We start from the raw sequence: 16,398 nt of genomic DNA, 5'->3' as shown, positions 1-16,398 counted from the left end.
TGTTATATAAAACCACTCCAATTCATAATCAGATCAGTTAATCATCTTTCAATTCACCTTCTCTAAACGTTGAATCCACTTGAACTGTCTTCAATTATTATTCTGTATGTAAATTCATAAATATGAACAACCAAACCGTGAAAGAGGGTAACGTTTTCAATGGAATAACACACGATTGACTTGGATAAATAACACAAACGTGTGCACTTGGATCCTATCTTGAAATGCTATCAAAAAGACTGTGCCTTTATGAATCAAAAACTGTACCTGATTTAAATTTTACCACTATTCCTGTCAAAGTAGTGTAACTGTGCCATGCTGCACAGCTCCTAGTGCTCCTGTAACACTTGTAACTCTCCCTTGAAGTCCAGTTATGTAAACATATTCAGCACTGTATGTGATGAGCACTAAATCTTTTAAATTGTGACTAAACAGCAAACCGTTATCTTGAAGATTAAGTCTTTGATAAATAACTAAAATACTAAATAGAATAACTTTGCACACATGACTGGCTATTTGCACTGATTGTAATATCTTGAAATGCAAGGTTAGATCAAAAAAGTACCGAGAATAAAAACCAAAAACTGATTTAAATTTTGACCACTATTCCTGTCAAAGTAGTGTCATTGTGCAGCACCACACAGCTCCCAGTGCTCCTGCAAAAACTGTAATGCTCCTTAGATATCTGGTCGTGTAAAGTCAGAATCAAAAACTGTGCCTGATGTAATTTTGACCACCATTCCTGTAGAAGTAGTGTCACTGTGCAGCACCACCCAGCTCCCAGTGCTCCTGTAACACTTGTAACGCTCTCCTAAAGCCCTGTTCTATAAACATGTTAAATAGCATGTGTAATCAGTGCTAAATCATCACCCTATAACTTGAAAAATGTACATTAATTAATACCTATAACATGAAAGAATGCTAATTTGCACACTGTTCTGGAATAACCCAAATGTCTGTCCTTGGTCACTTAGGTCCTATCTTGAAATTGTGTATCAAAAAGTTTCAGGACTGTGCATTTTTAAATCAGAAACTGTACGTGATTTAGATTTAGCCACCGTTTCTGTTGAAGTAGTCTGACTGTGCAGCGCTGCACAGCTCCTAGTGCTCCTGCAATACTTGAAACGCTCCCTAAAAGTCTGGTTACGCAAACATGTTCAGCTCCACATGTGATGAGCACTGATTCCCTTTAACTGTGACAAAACGGCATGAAGAGTAATTAATTGATAACTACCTAAAATATGAAAGATCGTAGCTTGCACACTGTTCTAAAATGCCACAGATGACTGACTGTGTTCACTTGGATCCTATCTTGAAGTAAAAAAGTTCCAGGACTGTGCCTTTATTAATCAAAAACTGCCTGATTTAAATTTTGACCACCATTCCTGTTGAAGTAGTCTGACTGTGCAGCGCTGCACAGCTCCTAGTGCTCCTGCAATACTTGAAACGCTCCCTAAAAGCCCAGTTATATAAACAAGTTAAGCACCACCTGATGAACACGAATCTCCTAAACTACGTCAAAATGACCAACCTTCAACCTCAAAATTACCTAAGACAGTTACACAGATTCCTACATGAGATAGACTCTTAGCTAAACCACTTATCTGAATCATCACCCCGTCTTTCCTCTTTTTTAGCTTCACTACATCCACAGCGCTCCGGGCGGCTCCGGCTCCACCAACCCTCCCGTGGTGAGCACCGTTTACGGGTACGTCGGCACGCCTCCTGCCCAGCGGCAGCTCTCCAGCCTGGTGTGGCGTCTGGGGCCCAGTCACTTCCTGGAGGAGGTCCTGCCCGCCACCAGTGTCGCTGCCATCTACGAACTGGGACCCAACAACGTGGGCGGCTTCCAGGCCGTCTACCTGCCCTGTGAGTGGTTCTTCTGGCCTCGACTTCCAGTCTCGGGCCTCCTTTTTGATTTTTTGTCATGTCTTGTTTTATCGTTGTCTTTCATCTACTAAATATTATTTTACGCTCTTTGTTTCTGTCTTGTCTACCAGGTAAAGATTCGAAAACAGAGGTATCTCCTGCCACTCCGGTTGCGTTGGTACCAGAGGAGAAGGTTTCTTTCAGCCTCTATGCACTCTCAGTTTCTACTCTCACTGTGGCCAAAATCAGGAAAGTCTACAACAAACTTGACAGCAAAGCCATCGCCAAACAGGTCAGACATTATATTTCATCAAAGTCAATGAAAAATCACAGCCACAGAGCTGCAGTGTGTCATAATTTTTATGGTTTATTGTCAGATATGTTGTCCTATTTACAAATCTGCACGTTATCTACAGTCAAAAACTTACAAACACTTGCAAGGATCATGTACATCATGGCAGCGTTTAGCGTCCAATGACTCCTTTTACTCCTAGGTTTTTAATGGAATCATTGCAACAGATGTGTCCTTGTGAGAAAAACGCTTCTGGCAGCCAAAAGTTTATCTTTTGTAGATTTGTTTTTCAATTTGTCCCAAATAATTTCATGTGTTCAAAACTTCTGTTTTTTATAACGGAATCATTGTAACCCATCCATCTTCGTCACAAAAAGCTATCATACATGTTTCATTCTTTAAAGGATTTACTATTGGTTTTCTGGGAATATAACACAATCTGCTGGGTCAAAAATATACATATAAAAATGCTAATATTTGGTTAAATGTCCCAATGGCCATTTTTACTTCACTAGGATCTTTTGTAGATTTGTTTTTCAATTTGTCCCAAATAATTTCATGTGTTGGGAACTTTATTTTTTATAATGGAATCATTATAATGGATCATATTTTTTTATAATAGAATGGTTGTAACCCATGCATCTGTGTCACAAAAAGCTGCCATGCATGTTTAGTTAATGTTTAGTAAAGGATTTATTATAGGTTTTCTAGGAATATAACACAATCTGCTTAGTCAAAAACATACATAAAACAATGTTAATATTGTGTTCAATTTTCACCTTGACCTTAAATTATTATATATCTGTTCTATGTGTAACAGACAAATTAATAATCTCCACATAATTTAGCTTCAGCTAGAAAGCAAAAACACAAATAATTATTTTCTTTATATAATTATAAATAAATTCAGGCGTCAAGGGGTTAACTTGGTGCTTTTGGTTGCCGATAGTGTGTCTTTTGTGGATTTGTTTTTCAGCTTGTCCAGAATTATTTAATATGTTAGAATCATTTGTTTCCGGCAGTTGTTACTGTTTAGTAAATGAGCTTTCTGTGGATGAAAGCCGGAGTGTTCAGCTACTGACTTCTGTTTAATCATGTCTGACTGATGTAACTAACTGAAAAAAAGCAGCAGCGTTTTTCCCTCAGCTTCAGCACCAAGCAGGGTGATGTACGGACCTTTAGCAAAGGGCAAAGTCTGCACAGAAGAAAGATTTATATAATGAATAATGGATAAACACACACATAAAGGATTCTGTTGAGCCTCCTGTTGCTTTCACATGTAGACGTACATGCAGCTGTATAAAGGTCCATTTCTTTACACTTACATGAATGCTCATCCTGCCATGTAAATGCATTTAAAGTAACCAACACGCCATCCGACTGTCCCACCACAGCTGCACATTGGAGCTTCAAATGAGCTCCTGCTGCATTTGTATCTTTCTCCCCACCTGTCAACTTATTTCCCAGCCTGCCCAGCTCTCCCTGCTAAGCCTTGGCCCTCGGCGACTCACCAGAAGCAAACCGCAAAGAAAACCGCAGAGGCAGCGTTTCTACTGCAGCAGAGTTCTGTCGTAGAATAAGAAAAGAGGCGTTTGTTGTGCCAGCAGTTAGGAAAATATGTCAGTGTTTTCTGAATCTAACATTAGCACCTCCTGATTAGCAAAAAGCTAAAAATACAGCATGAAGCCAGTGGCTGTTATAGAATTTTTCACATCTCTTCTACTTGCTAAATTGGCCGTCATGTTAAAATGAATAAATAGAGCATCATAAAAAGAGAGTTTTTTCTGTAGAGTCACACTATCTTTTGCTGTTTTTTTTTTATTATTATTTTTCCCCCCTTGGCTTTGCTGAGTTGGTCCCATATTTCATTCCAGGTGGATAAATAAAAGCCTTTTATAGATTTCAGAGCTTGATAAAAAGCTGCAGCTCTAAAGAGAGATACCAAAAAAACAGACCCACAGTGACAAGCAGTGTTCAAATCCTCCAAAACAATATAATAAAAAGTTGACTGACAAATGAAAGCAATGAAAACATTAAATTGTATTTTTCCATCCTCTTTGTTTCCTATTCAGCTCGCCGTGTCGTCTCATGAAAATGCCACTCCGGTGAAGCTGATTCATAACGCTGCCGGCCACCTCAACGGTCCGGCTCGCACCATTGGAGCGGCTGTCATTGGATATTTAGGTAAACCGAATCTGTGAAATTCTTCCTAATAATCCAGTCTACAGCGCTGTTGTAATTCCACAGAGGCTCAGTGAGTTAAAACAACCTCTTCTCCTTCTTCTTACCTGTTCAGGTGTCCGTGCCTTTGTGCCCAAACCTGTGGCCACCAACCTGCAGTATGTGGGCGGAGCGGCGGCCATCTTGGGTCTGGTTGCCATGGCGTCAGACGTGGAGGGGCTGTACGCCGCTGTCAAAGCTTTGGTGTGTGTCGTCAAGAGCAACCCGCTGGCCAGTAAGGAGATGGAACGAATCAAAGGCTACCAGGTTAGACGCAGTTTTACAGTCCAACACCTGATGTTAGATTTACTGCTTTTTGTCAGTTTTTTGTAGCAGCTGTTTTTTTTATGTACTAGAGTTGCCAAATTTCCTCTTAAAAATCAAAGTTTATGCTCACCTGTCCATAAGTTACTGCTTAAATTTTTTATATATACAAAATACAAACACAATTTGTTTGGCAGCTACCTGTTCATAGTTCTTGTTTCTAAAATGATTGAAATTGGTCTTTTCACCAGTTTTGAAATTTGTCCTCTTCGACCTAGAGTAACTCTTGCACTTACTATGATTGGTTTTTTTTTCATCAAAAAAAAAAGTTGCATTTCTTTCATTATTACTCCGCTGGAACACGGCGGATTTATGTGACGATTGGTTTAATCTAAAAATAATAAAATCCACAATTTCATCAGTTTTGAAAAGCATCCCCTCTGATTTAACTCTTCTGTGATTATTTAATAATTGTATAGCAGTTGTCACAGGAAGTGCAAATTAGGTGATTCACATTCTGAACTTCAAGCAGTTTGGGGTGTTTTTTGTGGCTCCTGTCACATTTTTTTCTCTCTGTAGGTTCATTTTTCATTGCAATTTAAAGTTCTGGACCTCTATGGAAACAGAACAACCATGGCTAGAAGTAGTGGGAACTCAAAATATCTTTTATGCATACATCTCTAAAAAAATGTTAAATTTCTTTATTAATTTTACAAATGTTTTACCAATATTAGGCAAGAAAAAATAGGAGCTCTATGTGCTATAGAGAGGGTTTAGTCTTTCTAGTTGGGTCAAGGAGCACAGAATGTCTTTGTTTGTTGAAAAACATATTGTCAACTGTTTATTTTTGTTTATTTTTTAAAATGAGAATGGTAGAATAAATAGATTTTGTAATCACAGTTTCTCTGTACAGAACTGTACACCAGAAATGATGTGTTAAAGGACTGTCAGGAAGTTGAAAATCGTGACGATTCTTTCAGTATTTGTAGTTTTAAAAGAAAACCTTTCGACTTGCTAGTTGGTTTTCGGCCTCATGGGGATAATATGTATCTGTACAATCACAAATTGAAAATTAAGCTTGTTTAAACCTTCTGTCTGTACTAATGCTTTGAAATATGTTGATTAAAATGGTTTTGTTTTGTTTTTCTCCGTTAGCTCCTGGCTATGCTGCTGAAGAAGAAGCGCTCGCTGCTCAACAGTCACATCCTCCACCTCACCTTCTCTCTGGTCGGAACAGTCGACAGCGGCCACGAAACCTCCATCATCCCCAACTCCACCGCCTTCCAGGACCTGCTCTGCGACTTTGAGGTGAGACGAATGAGACTCAAGTCAACATTTAAAACAACAAACATCTACCCAAAGTGTTTTCCAACAAAGAAGTAAGATTAATGCTACAAATTCGCCCATTTTCAACATCAAACTCAGCAAAGTAAGTAGACCTATTGTGTAATTTTGGCAGCTCATCAGCCGTTAGAGTCTTGTTCCAGTTAAACCCCTCTAAGGCTGATGAAGCGGTGAGAGCTGCAGGTTTATTTTTAGGACGTTCTGGCCAGCAGCGGCCAAAACAGAAGGGGAAAAAAGGGTTTACGGTGCTGTTGAACTTGTACGAAACCGTTCTGCTCTGTGCCAAGACGCCGCCGCCTCTCGCTGCCAGTAGTTTGTGCTGCCAAACGTAGGTTGTGTCTCCGGGTCTCAGCCGGCTCCTTCTGCTCCTCAGGTCTGGCTCCACGCCCCCTACGAGCTCCATCTGTCTCTGTTCGAGCACTTCATTGAGCTGCTGACAGAATCCAGGCAAGTCTCAAAAAGTTAATTCCTCCGAACAAGAAACTGATCAAACGGAGAATAATGATGACGGTACGTTTCTGTAGTGCTTTAACTCTAATCTGCCCCCTTTATTGAACAGCGAGGCGGCTAAAAATGCCAAACTACTGAGGGAGTTCCAGCTGATCCCCAGACTGCTGCTGACCCTGAGAGACACTTCGCTGTCTCAGCCCACTGTAGCCGCCATTAGCAACGTGCTAAGTCTGCTGCTACAAGGCTTCCCGAACCCGTATGACCTGCTCAGGTAAGACAGACACAGTAAGCCTCGTGTCGTCCTGTGGGCCAAAATTGATCCGTTTCAAAGTTTGAAAATGTGGGGGGGGAAAAAAAAAAAAAAAAAAAAAATATATATATATATATATATATATATATATATATATATATATATATATATATATATATATATATATATATATATATATATATATATATATATATATACATATATATATATATATATATATATATATAAATAAAAATAAATAATTTTTTTTTCACAGTGAAACTTCTGATGTCCACATTTTCAACATTTTGGAAACTTTTTGAACATTTTTTAGTGGGAAAAAAACAATTGTTAAAAATGTTTGTTAAGAACATTCACAAAAAAATCAACCAAAAACCAGTGAAATTCGCTGGATTTTGGTTGATTTTTATGTAAATGTTCTTAGAGAAAATATTAGAAGTTTTACTGATATATGTGTAATCACTTTAGATATTTTTAGGATTTTTTGGAAGAGTTTTACTCATTTTTGAAAATATTTACAAGAATTTTCTTGCCAAATTTGGAGAATTTATCTAAAGTAATACTTTTAAGGGAAACTTTTAAGGAATTATTTGAATTTTCTTCCTGAAGGTTTTGCAAATTTTCATAAATTTAGGGAATTTTTTTTGCTGATTTTTTGGATTTTTTTTCAGACAAGGAAACAATATTTTTTGGTGCCCATAAATGAGGACAATAGGAGGGTTAAACAAGCCTATTTCATTTACATAAAGTGGTGGAGGTTTGCTTTAATGCTTGATATTTTTTTCTGAAACTTTGCTGTTTTCCACCTCACAGGTTTGGCCAGTTCATCTCTTCCACTCTCCCTACATTCGCTGTGTGTGAGAAGTTTGTTGTCATGGAGATCAATAACGAGGAGAAGATTGATGGAGGTAAGAATTAATCAGCTGTGGCCGAATGCTCAGCAGACAGCATCACAATAATCGCATTCCTGTACAACTAACCTGCATTTTCATTTACATACTTTTGTCCAGACAGATTTAGTTCAGACATACACTACCAGTAAAAAGTTTGGACACGTCGTCTCATTCAATGCTTTTTATTTATTTGTATTATTTTTTTCATTGTAGATTAATACTGAAGATTAACACTTTTCTGTTTACAACATAATTCCATTTCTATTCTTTTATAGTTTTAATGTCTTCAGTATTAATCTACAATGTATAAAATAATTAAATAAAAGCCGTTGAATGAGAAGGTGTCCAAACTTTTGACTGGTAGTGGATTTGTTATTCAGGTACCAAAACTAAGTTCTATCAAACATTTTTTTTGAATTATGGAGTATTTTGTGTCTGTATAAATCTGAGATTTTTTGCATTTTCACCCTAAATAAAACACCTTAGCTGGGAAACCAAATGGTTTATTTTTGAATAAGATGTGTATAGTAAAGTGATTTGATAAAATATCATGATTTTAAGCTTATATTTGGTTATTTCTCTGTACAGAACTGCATGAATGGACTGTCAGAAAAGTTGAAAATACATATAAATTATTTATAAACCTAGGATTTTTTCTGTTTTCACCCTTAATAAAACATGTCATGTGAGAAACCATTGTAATGGTTAAAAATCTCTGCTCTCCTAGTTTAAAAACAGAAGTTGGATCAGGTCATGTTAATTCAGACAGAATTCAGGGAGTGTGATGCTGCAGTGTGTCGGATTTTGTTAATTTGCCTCCATAAATGTTTTATTTGAGCCAAAAACTAAATTCTACCAAACATTTTTGGCTAAATTTTGAGGTTTTAAGATTTTTTTTCCATACCTGGGAAATTCTCTCTTATGAATTTGTTCTAAAAATGTAAGCAGCCATACTTGGGGCTCATTATCTCCAGAAATATAATTGAAAGAGCCGTGAAATTTGGTGAGCACACAGGCAAAATGGTTTCAAGCAGATCCAAATTATTAAATTACTCCAGCAGAGGCCAACATTTTAATTATCCGCCCTTAAAAAATGGGAAAAAAATGCAAAATGTTCAAATGGGTTTTCTATTGTGGCCCCAGAAGTGCATATATATATGTATATGTATGGATATATCCATGTTTCCTACTAAAAATGCAGTCTTTGGTTGACAATTTACCAACCTTTGAGGTCTCTAGCATCAGTAGAGTTTGATGTGTTTTAAATATGACAATCCAAGTTTGTGTTATTTTACTGTTAGGACAAAATGGTAAAGTGGACAAAAGCTGGTGTGTATAGGGGTCTATTTATTGTCATTTTATGTTCAAATTTGCAAGTTGTTTACATGTTGTCTTCATGTTGACATTTAAAAACATATGAGGCTTGTTTTCTGTTACTTAATGGTTCCATACATGTGCTAAAATTAACACAACAGAGAAACTGATAATTCAACACATATCACAATAAATCTCATGTTTATAGAAACACATTCTAGCAGGAGCTCAATTATGCAGAAGAAAGTATGTTTTCCTCAACTGAAGATGTAATTTAGTTGTATAGGAATGTCATTTTTGCAGGATGGGGCTGTTTTGATGGATCTCTAACCTGAATTTGTTGTGTGTGCAGGTAACGACGATGATTTCGGCGGCCTCCTATCAGCAAACCTCATTCTGCTGAGAAATCGACTGCTGGACAACCTGCTCAGGCTGCTCTTCACCACCAAAGAGAAGTGCACCGTTAACGCCCAGTGAGACCACACTTTTATGACTTACTTTATGTTCATCCTGTAACTTTCAGGGTGTTTTTTCTATCATTTCTGCACCAGGAATAATCATAAAAGTACCAAATGTGTGCTTAATGTTAATGTCTTGCTTCTTTTAAAGACTTCTGTCATTAAAAAGCAGTTTTGCTCAGAAAATCCAGCTATTATGGGACTAAAGCTAGATGTTATTTTAATAGTGGCCTGCAGGCTGACATCAGAAGTGACTGCAGATGGAGATTATAATGTATAATGTAGTATATAAAGTATTGACACTGTATTTAAACAGTCGTAAAAGCTGAAGTTTAGGGCTGAGTTACGGACCGTCTCCCTGCAGGGCCTGCGAGGAGCTGGTGAGGACGCTGGGCTTCGACTGGCTCCTGATGTTCATGGAGGAACATCTGCACTCCAGCACGGTGACGGCGGCTCTGTGGATCCTGGTGGTTCTGCTCTCCAACCAGTCCATCCTGAACCGCTTCAAGGAGGGCCTGTGTGGGGGCGGCTGGCTGGACCACACCGACTCGGTCCTGACCAATAAGATCGGCACGGTGCTGGGTGAGTTGACTGGAGCCGCAACAAAGATTCAACAAGCTTGATACTGAGCTAATTCTTTTGTGCAACTAAGTACAACCAGCAGTTTTAAGTCCCTCCTTGCGAGACGAATGCAGTGATGATGTCCAGTGTAAATACTGTGTGTTGTAACGTGGCTCAGCAGACGCCTCTCCCCACTCTGGCAACGCTTTCCGTCGGAGTTGGCCGTCGTTCAGTAAACAGAAAGCTGCACAGTTTGTGCGCCGAACAGCCAAGGGTTGGTCCTCTCATTTTTTGCCCTCCCTGCTCTCCCTGCTGCTGCGATCGTAGTCCCTCCTGAGCTCAATGGTTTTCAACCTCCATTTTATAAGCCTCAGTTTATAGTGTAATCAGGCCTTGCAGTTAAGATGCATTAAAAGCAATACTATAGTATTTTTCCAATGTTTAGTGTGTTTGTGGATGCCTTTCATGTACAGGGGGTCCTGGACTTACATCGGAGTTCCGTTCCTACAGATTGATCAGTTCTTCATAAAAGTCATGAATACCAGCGACTTTCATGCATGTATGAGGGCATTATCTCTAAAAATAAGAATTTTTGGCTATGTTTTGTTAAAAAGCACATCAAATATTTTCAGTTGAGTCAATAAGTGAGTGAAATATGTCTGTTTTTGGTAGACTATGTTTGAGTTCAACTTTTATTTGCCTTAACAGGCTAATTATACAGGAGGTCCTCGACTTACGACTCGACTTTTCCAGTGAAAATGTAAACAAAGCCGTTACGTGCATCACGGTATTGATCAGTTCTTCATAAAAGTCATGAATACCAACAACTTTCATGCATGTCTGAGTCATTTTACAAGAAGATAACAGAATATGTTGCACTGTTTTTACAACTTGATCTAATAATGCCGATGTTCATCAGTGTTTCGCCCTGTTCTGAGCGTTTTATTAAGTCAGATTTCACTTCCATACTGTGTTACCCTTAAGGCAGGGTTATCAATGTACTTTTATTTTGAATGAGCCTTTATTTTGAAGTTGTCTGTTGACAGATGTCACTTCCTGTCCGCTATTTTGACATTTAGCTTTACACAAATGCGTGCTTTTCTGGCTGCACGGCTCTCAGAGGCAATGTCGTCAGTAATTAACTTCACTTTTGGACTTACTGGTTCAGTTAAAGGGAATTATTTACGTACATTTATGTTGTTTTATTCTGTTTTCATTGCAGTTTTCACTCTGTTTGGAATGTGTATCAAGAGCCACAGTAAAGAAGTCAAGTTTGCTATGACTCACGATTTATTTTGCAAACACAAGTTGAACTAGTTGGACAGCTGCAGCTTTTACCATCACCAGACTTATGCCTGGGAGCCATAATGAAGGGCAGAAAGTTAGTGAATGTAGCACAATTCAAGGCAGCGTACAACCAGAGAATGGAAACAAAGCTGTCTTATAGCGCAGCGCGACGACGTATTCATCTGCTCTGCTCACCAACTAGTTCCATGTAACCAGATCCAATGTAACGCCGAAATGCCGTAGGTCGAGGATGTCGTAAACCGAGGACCCTCTGTGTCTACAGTGAAGAAATTATCTCTTTTTACAATTAGCCTATAAGCTATTATCTCTAAAAGGTAATCTGAGGAATTACATCAGTCTCAATGTTGGGTCTCCACTCACTATTTGACACATGAACCGACTCTGATCCTCAAAAATCTGATTTACAGGCATGGAGTAATTGTGAATTTTGCTTGTAAATGATGTTTATTGCACATTATAAGCATTAAAAAATAAAAATGCAGTCCTCAGAGCATCATAGCAAATTTAAAGGTAGAAATGAAGAAAATGATGATAAATTTGTATATTAGTTATGTTTTTTTGCTAGCTTCCAGGTTGAGAACCGTTGCTTTGCTTTGGAAACGACCCTGATTAGTGACATGAAGCCCAGATTTGTTCTCTAGCTTCCACAGATTGCAGTAATTGTTAGTTCAATCAGCCCTTAGACTACTACTGCAGCCACCTCTTTTATTATCCCGCTCCATTAAACCTCCAGCCAGGTGCAGCAGGTGTATCCAGAGCTGCCTGTAGGTGTCCTAGTCAGTAATCCCACCTGTTTACCTTCATATTCCTAACATTCACTCCTCCGTTTACTCCCACTGGCCTTCCGTCGTCAGGCTTCAACGTGGGTCGCAGCGCCGGCGGTCGCTCCACGCTGCGGGAGATCAACCGGGACGCCTGCCATTTCCCAGGATTCCCCGTCCTGCAGACGCTGCTGCCCAAACACACCAACGTGCCCGAGCTCTACTTCCTGCTCATGGCCCTCTTCCTGCAGCAGCCTGTCATCGAGCTGCCAGACAGCCTGCAGGTACATGTTAGTATACCCGACCTTCTTTGCTCTTTTCTAAATAATCACTCACATTTCTCGGTTGCTGCACTTAAAATCTGTGATTGTAAGAGGCAATATGTGGAAAATTATACAGCTGCATGATATTAAAAGGAACTAACATTGATGTTTAGTTTTCTCTGTGATTACATATAAATTGCTGTCTAGAAAAGTACAGGAATTTTCACTAGATGACTTGAATAACTCTATCAACCCTCCTGTTGTCCTCATTTAGGGGCACCAAAAAATATTGTTTCCTTGTCTGAAAAAAATCCAAAAATTCTGCAAAAAAGTTCCCCAAATTTCTGAAAATTTGCAAAACCTTCAGGAAGAAAATTCCAATAATTCCTTAAAAGTTTCCCTTGAAAGTTTTATTTTTAAAAAAAATACCCCAAATTTGGCAAGAAAATTCTTGTAAATATTTTCAAAAAAATAAGTAAAACTCTTCCAAAAAAGTCCTAAAAATATCTAAAAGGATTACATACATCAGTAAAACTTCTAATATTTTCTTAAGAACATGCACACAAAAATCAACCAAAATCCAGCAAAATTCGCTGGATTTTGTAAACATTATTTGTTTACTTCTAATAAAAATGTATGCAAGATATATCCCCTGGACTTCAAAAGTCCCTCTTTATATTTTGGACTCTAGCAATAGCAAATGAGAATTATGCATGTTTTCTTTTTGTATCAGACAAAAAGAATGAAGTGTTTGAGTTAATTTGTCTTACTTTCCTTACTATGGTAGCTGCAAACACTACAGTTTTGTTGCAGAATCTATATATTGTGCAGCCCTAGAATATGATATTTCAAAACAAAATGAATAAAGCAAGTGAACAAGGATTTTAAATTTAAAATTACATGTAGATAGGATCAAAGTGAAGGTTTGAAAATGAAAGCAAGAACTTTAGACAAACCCACGGTGTTGGATTCACTCAGTGCATGTCACGATTTCAGCAGCTAACTTTACAAAGAGTGCAGATGGCACTTTTAAATAATGTGTCAGTGTGACTATATGTTACCCCATTTTGTGTGTTTGTCCTCTCAGTTTGACCTGGACTCCATCTGGACGTTCATCTTCGGCATGCCGGCCTCCAGTGGGACGGTGGTGGGATCCATCCACAGTGTCTGCACCGAGGCGGCCTTCCTGCTGCTGGCCATGCTGCGCAGCATGCTCAACCTGGTGAGGAAAGGAAAAAACAACCTGGGAGATTTGTTTTTAACGTGTCTAAACTGTCATTTCCAAGAAAAACATAAGCGTAAAGGCTCAGGATGAGTAAAATCGAAGAAAAAGACAAACAGCTGATAAAAGCATCCTCAGGTTGCCTCCACAGCAGCAGAGGCTCTATAAATGTATATTTTTACTTATATTGTAGTGACTGTTTGTCAAAAATCAAACTCATAATCAAATGCCTTTGATGCACTAAGTACATGTGGTGTGTGCAGACAAAAAAAGTAAATTTTCCAAACAAAATCTGTACATTTTGTTGGTTTATTTTATCCAGGGCAAGCAAAAAGACAAATCATAGTTTCTGCTGCTTTTGTTGCTCTAATAGAAAAAGATTTCCTACTTATGCTCCATGAAGTGTTCACAGCGCTACTCTAAATTTACAAAATATATATAAAAGAACTATTAACTAATAAGTATAATACAAAAAAATAAACTAAATAACTAACAAATGAAAAAAATAGCCTAGTCAAATTCACAATAATCTAAAGTAACAAAACACTCAAACAATTCAAATTATTAAGAAAAAAATCAATAAATCCCACAACTGTGATTTATAAAACACATTTTAGAAATAATGAGCCAATCAGAATTATACAAAAAATGAAGCTAGATAAATAACTAAGCAACAAAAAGCATCCTAGTCAAGTAAACAAACATCTGAAGTAACCAAACCCTTAAACAAATTCTAATTATTAAACAAAAATGTAATAAATCGCACAGAGGTGATTAATAAAATAAATAAAAAGAATAAGTAACTTATCAGAGTAAGTGAAACACACAAAACATGAAACAAAATAAACAACTAATAAATGAAAAATAGCCCCAGCAAATAAACAAATAAAATCAAAGTAACAAAATAAATTGGAATTTTTAAGCAAAATTCAATAAATCCAACAATTGTGATTTACAAAATAATTTGAAAAAGCAGTAAACTAATCAGAATTATACAAAAAAAATGAAGCTAGATAAATAAGTAAGAAACAACAAAATATATACTAGTTAAGTAAACAAACATCTACAATACCTAAACCCTTAAATATATTCTAATTATTTAGTAAAAATGTAATAAATCCTGCAGTTACAGTTGGCCAAACGTTGCAAAGTTTTGCTAAAACAGTATTTTTATTCTGAAGGCAATGCTCCTATTTTTCTCCGTGAACCAACTACGAACCATTTTTCATGTCTTAAATTCACATTTTCAGATTAACTCACACCTTACAGTGGAGGAGAATCTTATCATCTTTAATTTCTAATTAATTTTCACACCTTTTCCCCCCCAGAAGCAGATTATTTCCATCCTCTCACACAGCTCCTTTCCTGTAAAACACTCTTATATGAGAGGGTCTTTTATGTTTTTCATTTAAGAGCCACTTGAAAAGGGACCGGATCAGCCTGGATTTTCTACAAGTGTCTTTTTAAGCTCTATTAATCCAACAAAAGTGACTTCTTATCCACATTTCTCCTTAAAGCCGGGAGTTTCTCAGCATGTTCCTCACCGCTGGCTGCTGGGAAAAGCTTCACTGGGCTGCAGAGTTTCATTTTGCTTCAGAGATTTGAGCTGCTGCTGGGGTTTGAATGGAAAGAGCTTGACATCTTGTCCTGTGTGTCTTCTTCCAGCCGTGGCAGTCGGAGGAGGAAGGTTCCTGGCTCAGGGAGTACCCGGTCACCCTCATGCAGTTCTTCAGGTACCTTTACCACAACGTACCCGACTTAGCGCCCATGTGGCACAGTCCTGAGTTCCTGTGTGCCCTGGCAGCCACCGTGTTCCCCTTCAACATCCGGCCCTACTCTGAAATGGTAAGCCTGTCCATTTTTTTACCCACTTAAATTCCCTTAAATCCAAAATAATCGGCACCTTGAAGAAGCAGGAGGAGACCTTTAGTCACCTCCTCCTGCACAAATCTCCAGACTGTAATATCCGTTTCATGCTGAGCTTTTGTTCCAAGACTGAAGCCCTGACATCGAGTATAAAAGAAAAAAAAAATCCCATCACGAGAGCAGGTAATCACAGGTATCGATCAGTAACCCCATCAGCTCTCAGCAGATATATGGTTATTGTGTCCTATGGGGCAGTAAAAACGGTGACTTACTGCTCCGTTGGAATCTCCTCCTGAGCTGCTTTTCTGCAGTTTCAAGACCACAACTGCAAGACGCTGCAGTTTTTCTGTGAATAAAAGGTGTTTCAGTTCTGCTAATAGGATAATTGCTCTTCCAGGGAGCTGGATGGAACTAAATGTTAGTCAGAACGAGGGAGCAACCGATGTGGGTTTTTTTTAGGGCCCATGCTGATGATCAGTATTGAAAGACCGATATTTAGAACTGATATGCATTCAATGTAATGTTTTAACAGCCTGTGATAGTATTAACCTGTCATTCATCACTAGACTCCTTCATTAATAAGTGTGGCTATAACTGAATATGTAAAATAGAAATAGGAGCCGTTAAATTAGGACGCTCTCAACTGAGATTGGTCAGTTTGTGCCCGGAGTTGTGTCTGCTTTTCTTCTATAATTTCTTAATATTTCACTGTTCTGTCGCTTTTATTTCCCACTAAGGTCCAGGTGTTAAATTAATTATTGTCTTCCAGACTCTTTTTAAAGTTAATCTGTGGTTGCTTTCTAACTTAGTGGCTAGCCGTTAGCATATCTTTAGCCACTGTGAGAGGAGCTAACTTCCTGGTTTGTGTTTCTTGTTAAGTTTTTGCCGCTTTAAAAACAAACTGATAGTCGGAAAAATGCCAAATGTGGGTCATGATAATCGGTCTATCCCTCTTAAGAACTTCCATGAGTCAAGAAAAATATGAATGAAATATTTTTTCATTTAAATGTGTTTAAGTGCTCTCTTTTATAACTTTTAATAC

The 16,398-nt window shown here is 38.0% G+C and overlaps 1 protein-coding gene across 7 annotated transcripts in view; it reads left to right on the top strand.

Moving 5' to 3' along the window:
* The window catches only part of wdfy3 (WD repeat and FYVE domain containing 3), a 174,963-nt gene that overhangs the window by 115,089 nt on the left and 43,476 nt on the right, over nucleotides 1–16,398 (top strand). For 6 of the 7 annotated variants that reach the window (XM_055011774.1, XM_055011771.1, XM_055011773.1 and 3 more), the window contains 13 exons: nucleotides 1,638–1,869; nucleotides 2,001–2,161; nucleotides 4,234–4,345; nucleotides 4,458–4,648; nucleotides 5,801–5,953; nucleotides 6,363–6,436; nucleotides 6,549–6,710; nucleotides 7,524–7,618; nucleotides 9,270–9,390; nucleotides 9,740–9,957; nucleotides 12,099–12,295; nucleotides 13,356–13,490; nucleotides 15,156–15,335. In XM_055011774.1, coding sequence (XP_054867749.1) covers nucleotides 1,638–1,869; nucleotides 2,001–2,161; nucleotides 4,234–4,345; nucleotides 4,458–4,648; nucleotides 5,801–5,953; nucleotides 6,363–6,436; nucleotides 6,549–6,710; nucleotides 7,524–7,618; nucleotides 9,270–9,390; nucleotides 9,740–9,957; nucleotides 12,099–12,295; nucleotides 13,356–13,490; nucleotides 15,156–15,335 — 2,031 coding nt within the window. The remainder of the gene's footprint in view (nucleotides 1–1,637; nucleotides 1,870–2,000; nucleotides 2,162–4,233; nucleotides 4,346–4,457; nucleotides 4,649–5,800; nucleotides 5,954–6,362; nucleotides 6,437–6,548; nucleotides 6,711–7,523; nucleotides 7,619–9,269; nucleotides 9,391–9,739; nucleotides 9,958–12,098; nucleotides 12,296–13,355; nucleotides 13,491–15,155; nucleotides 15,336–16,398) is intronic. The other variant, XM_055011772.1, reaches the window with a different exon arrangement.

The sequence above is a fragment of the Amphiprion ocellaris genome, chromosome 6, assembly GCF_022539595.1.
Source record: "Amphiprion ocellaris isolate individual 3 ecotype Okinawa chromosome 6, ASM2253959v1, whole genome shotgun sequence".
Taxonomy (NCBI): domain Eukaryota; kingdom Metazoa; phylum Chordata; class Actinopteri; family Pomacentridae; genus Amphiprion; species Amphiprion ocellaris.
The sequence above is the reverse complement of the archived record's forward strand: the minus strand, read 5'-3'. Positions and strand labels throughout refer to the sequence as shown.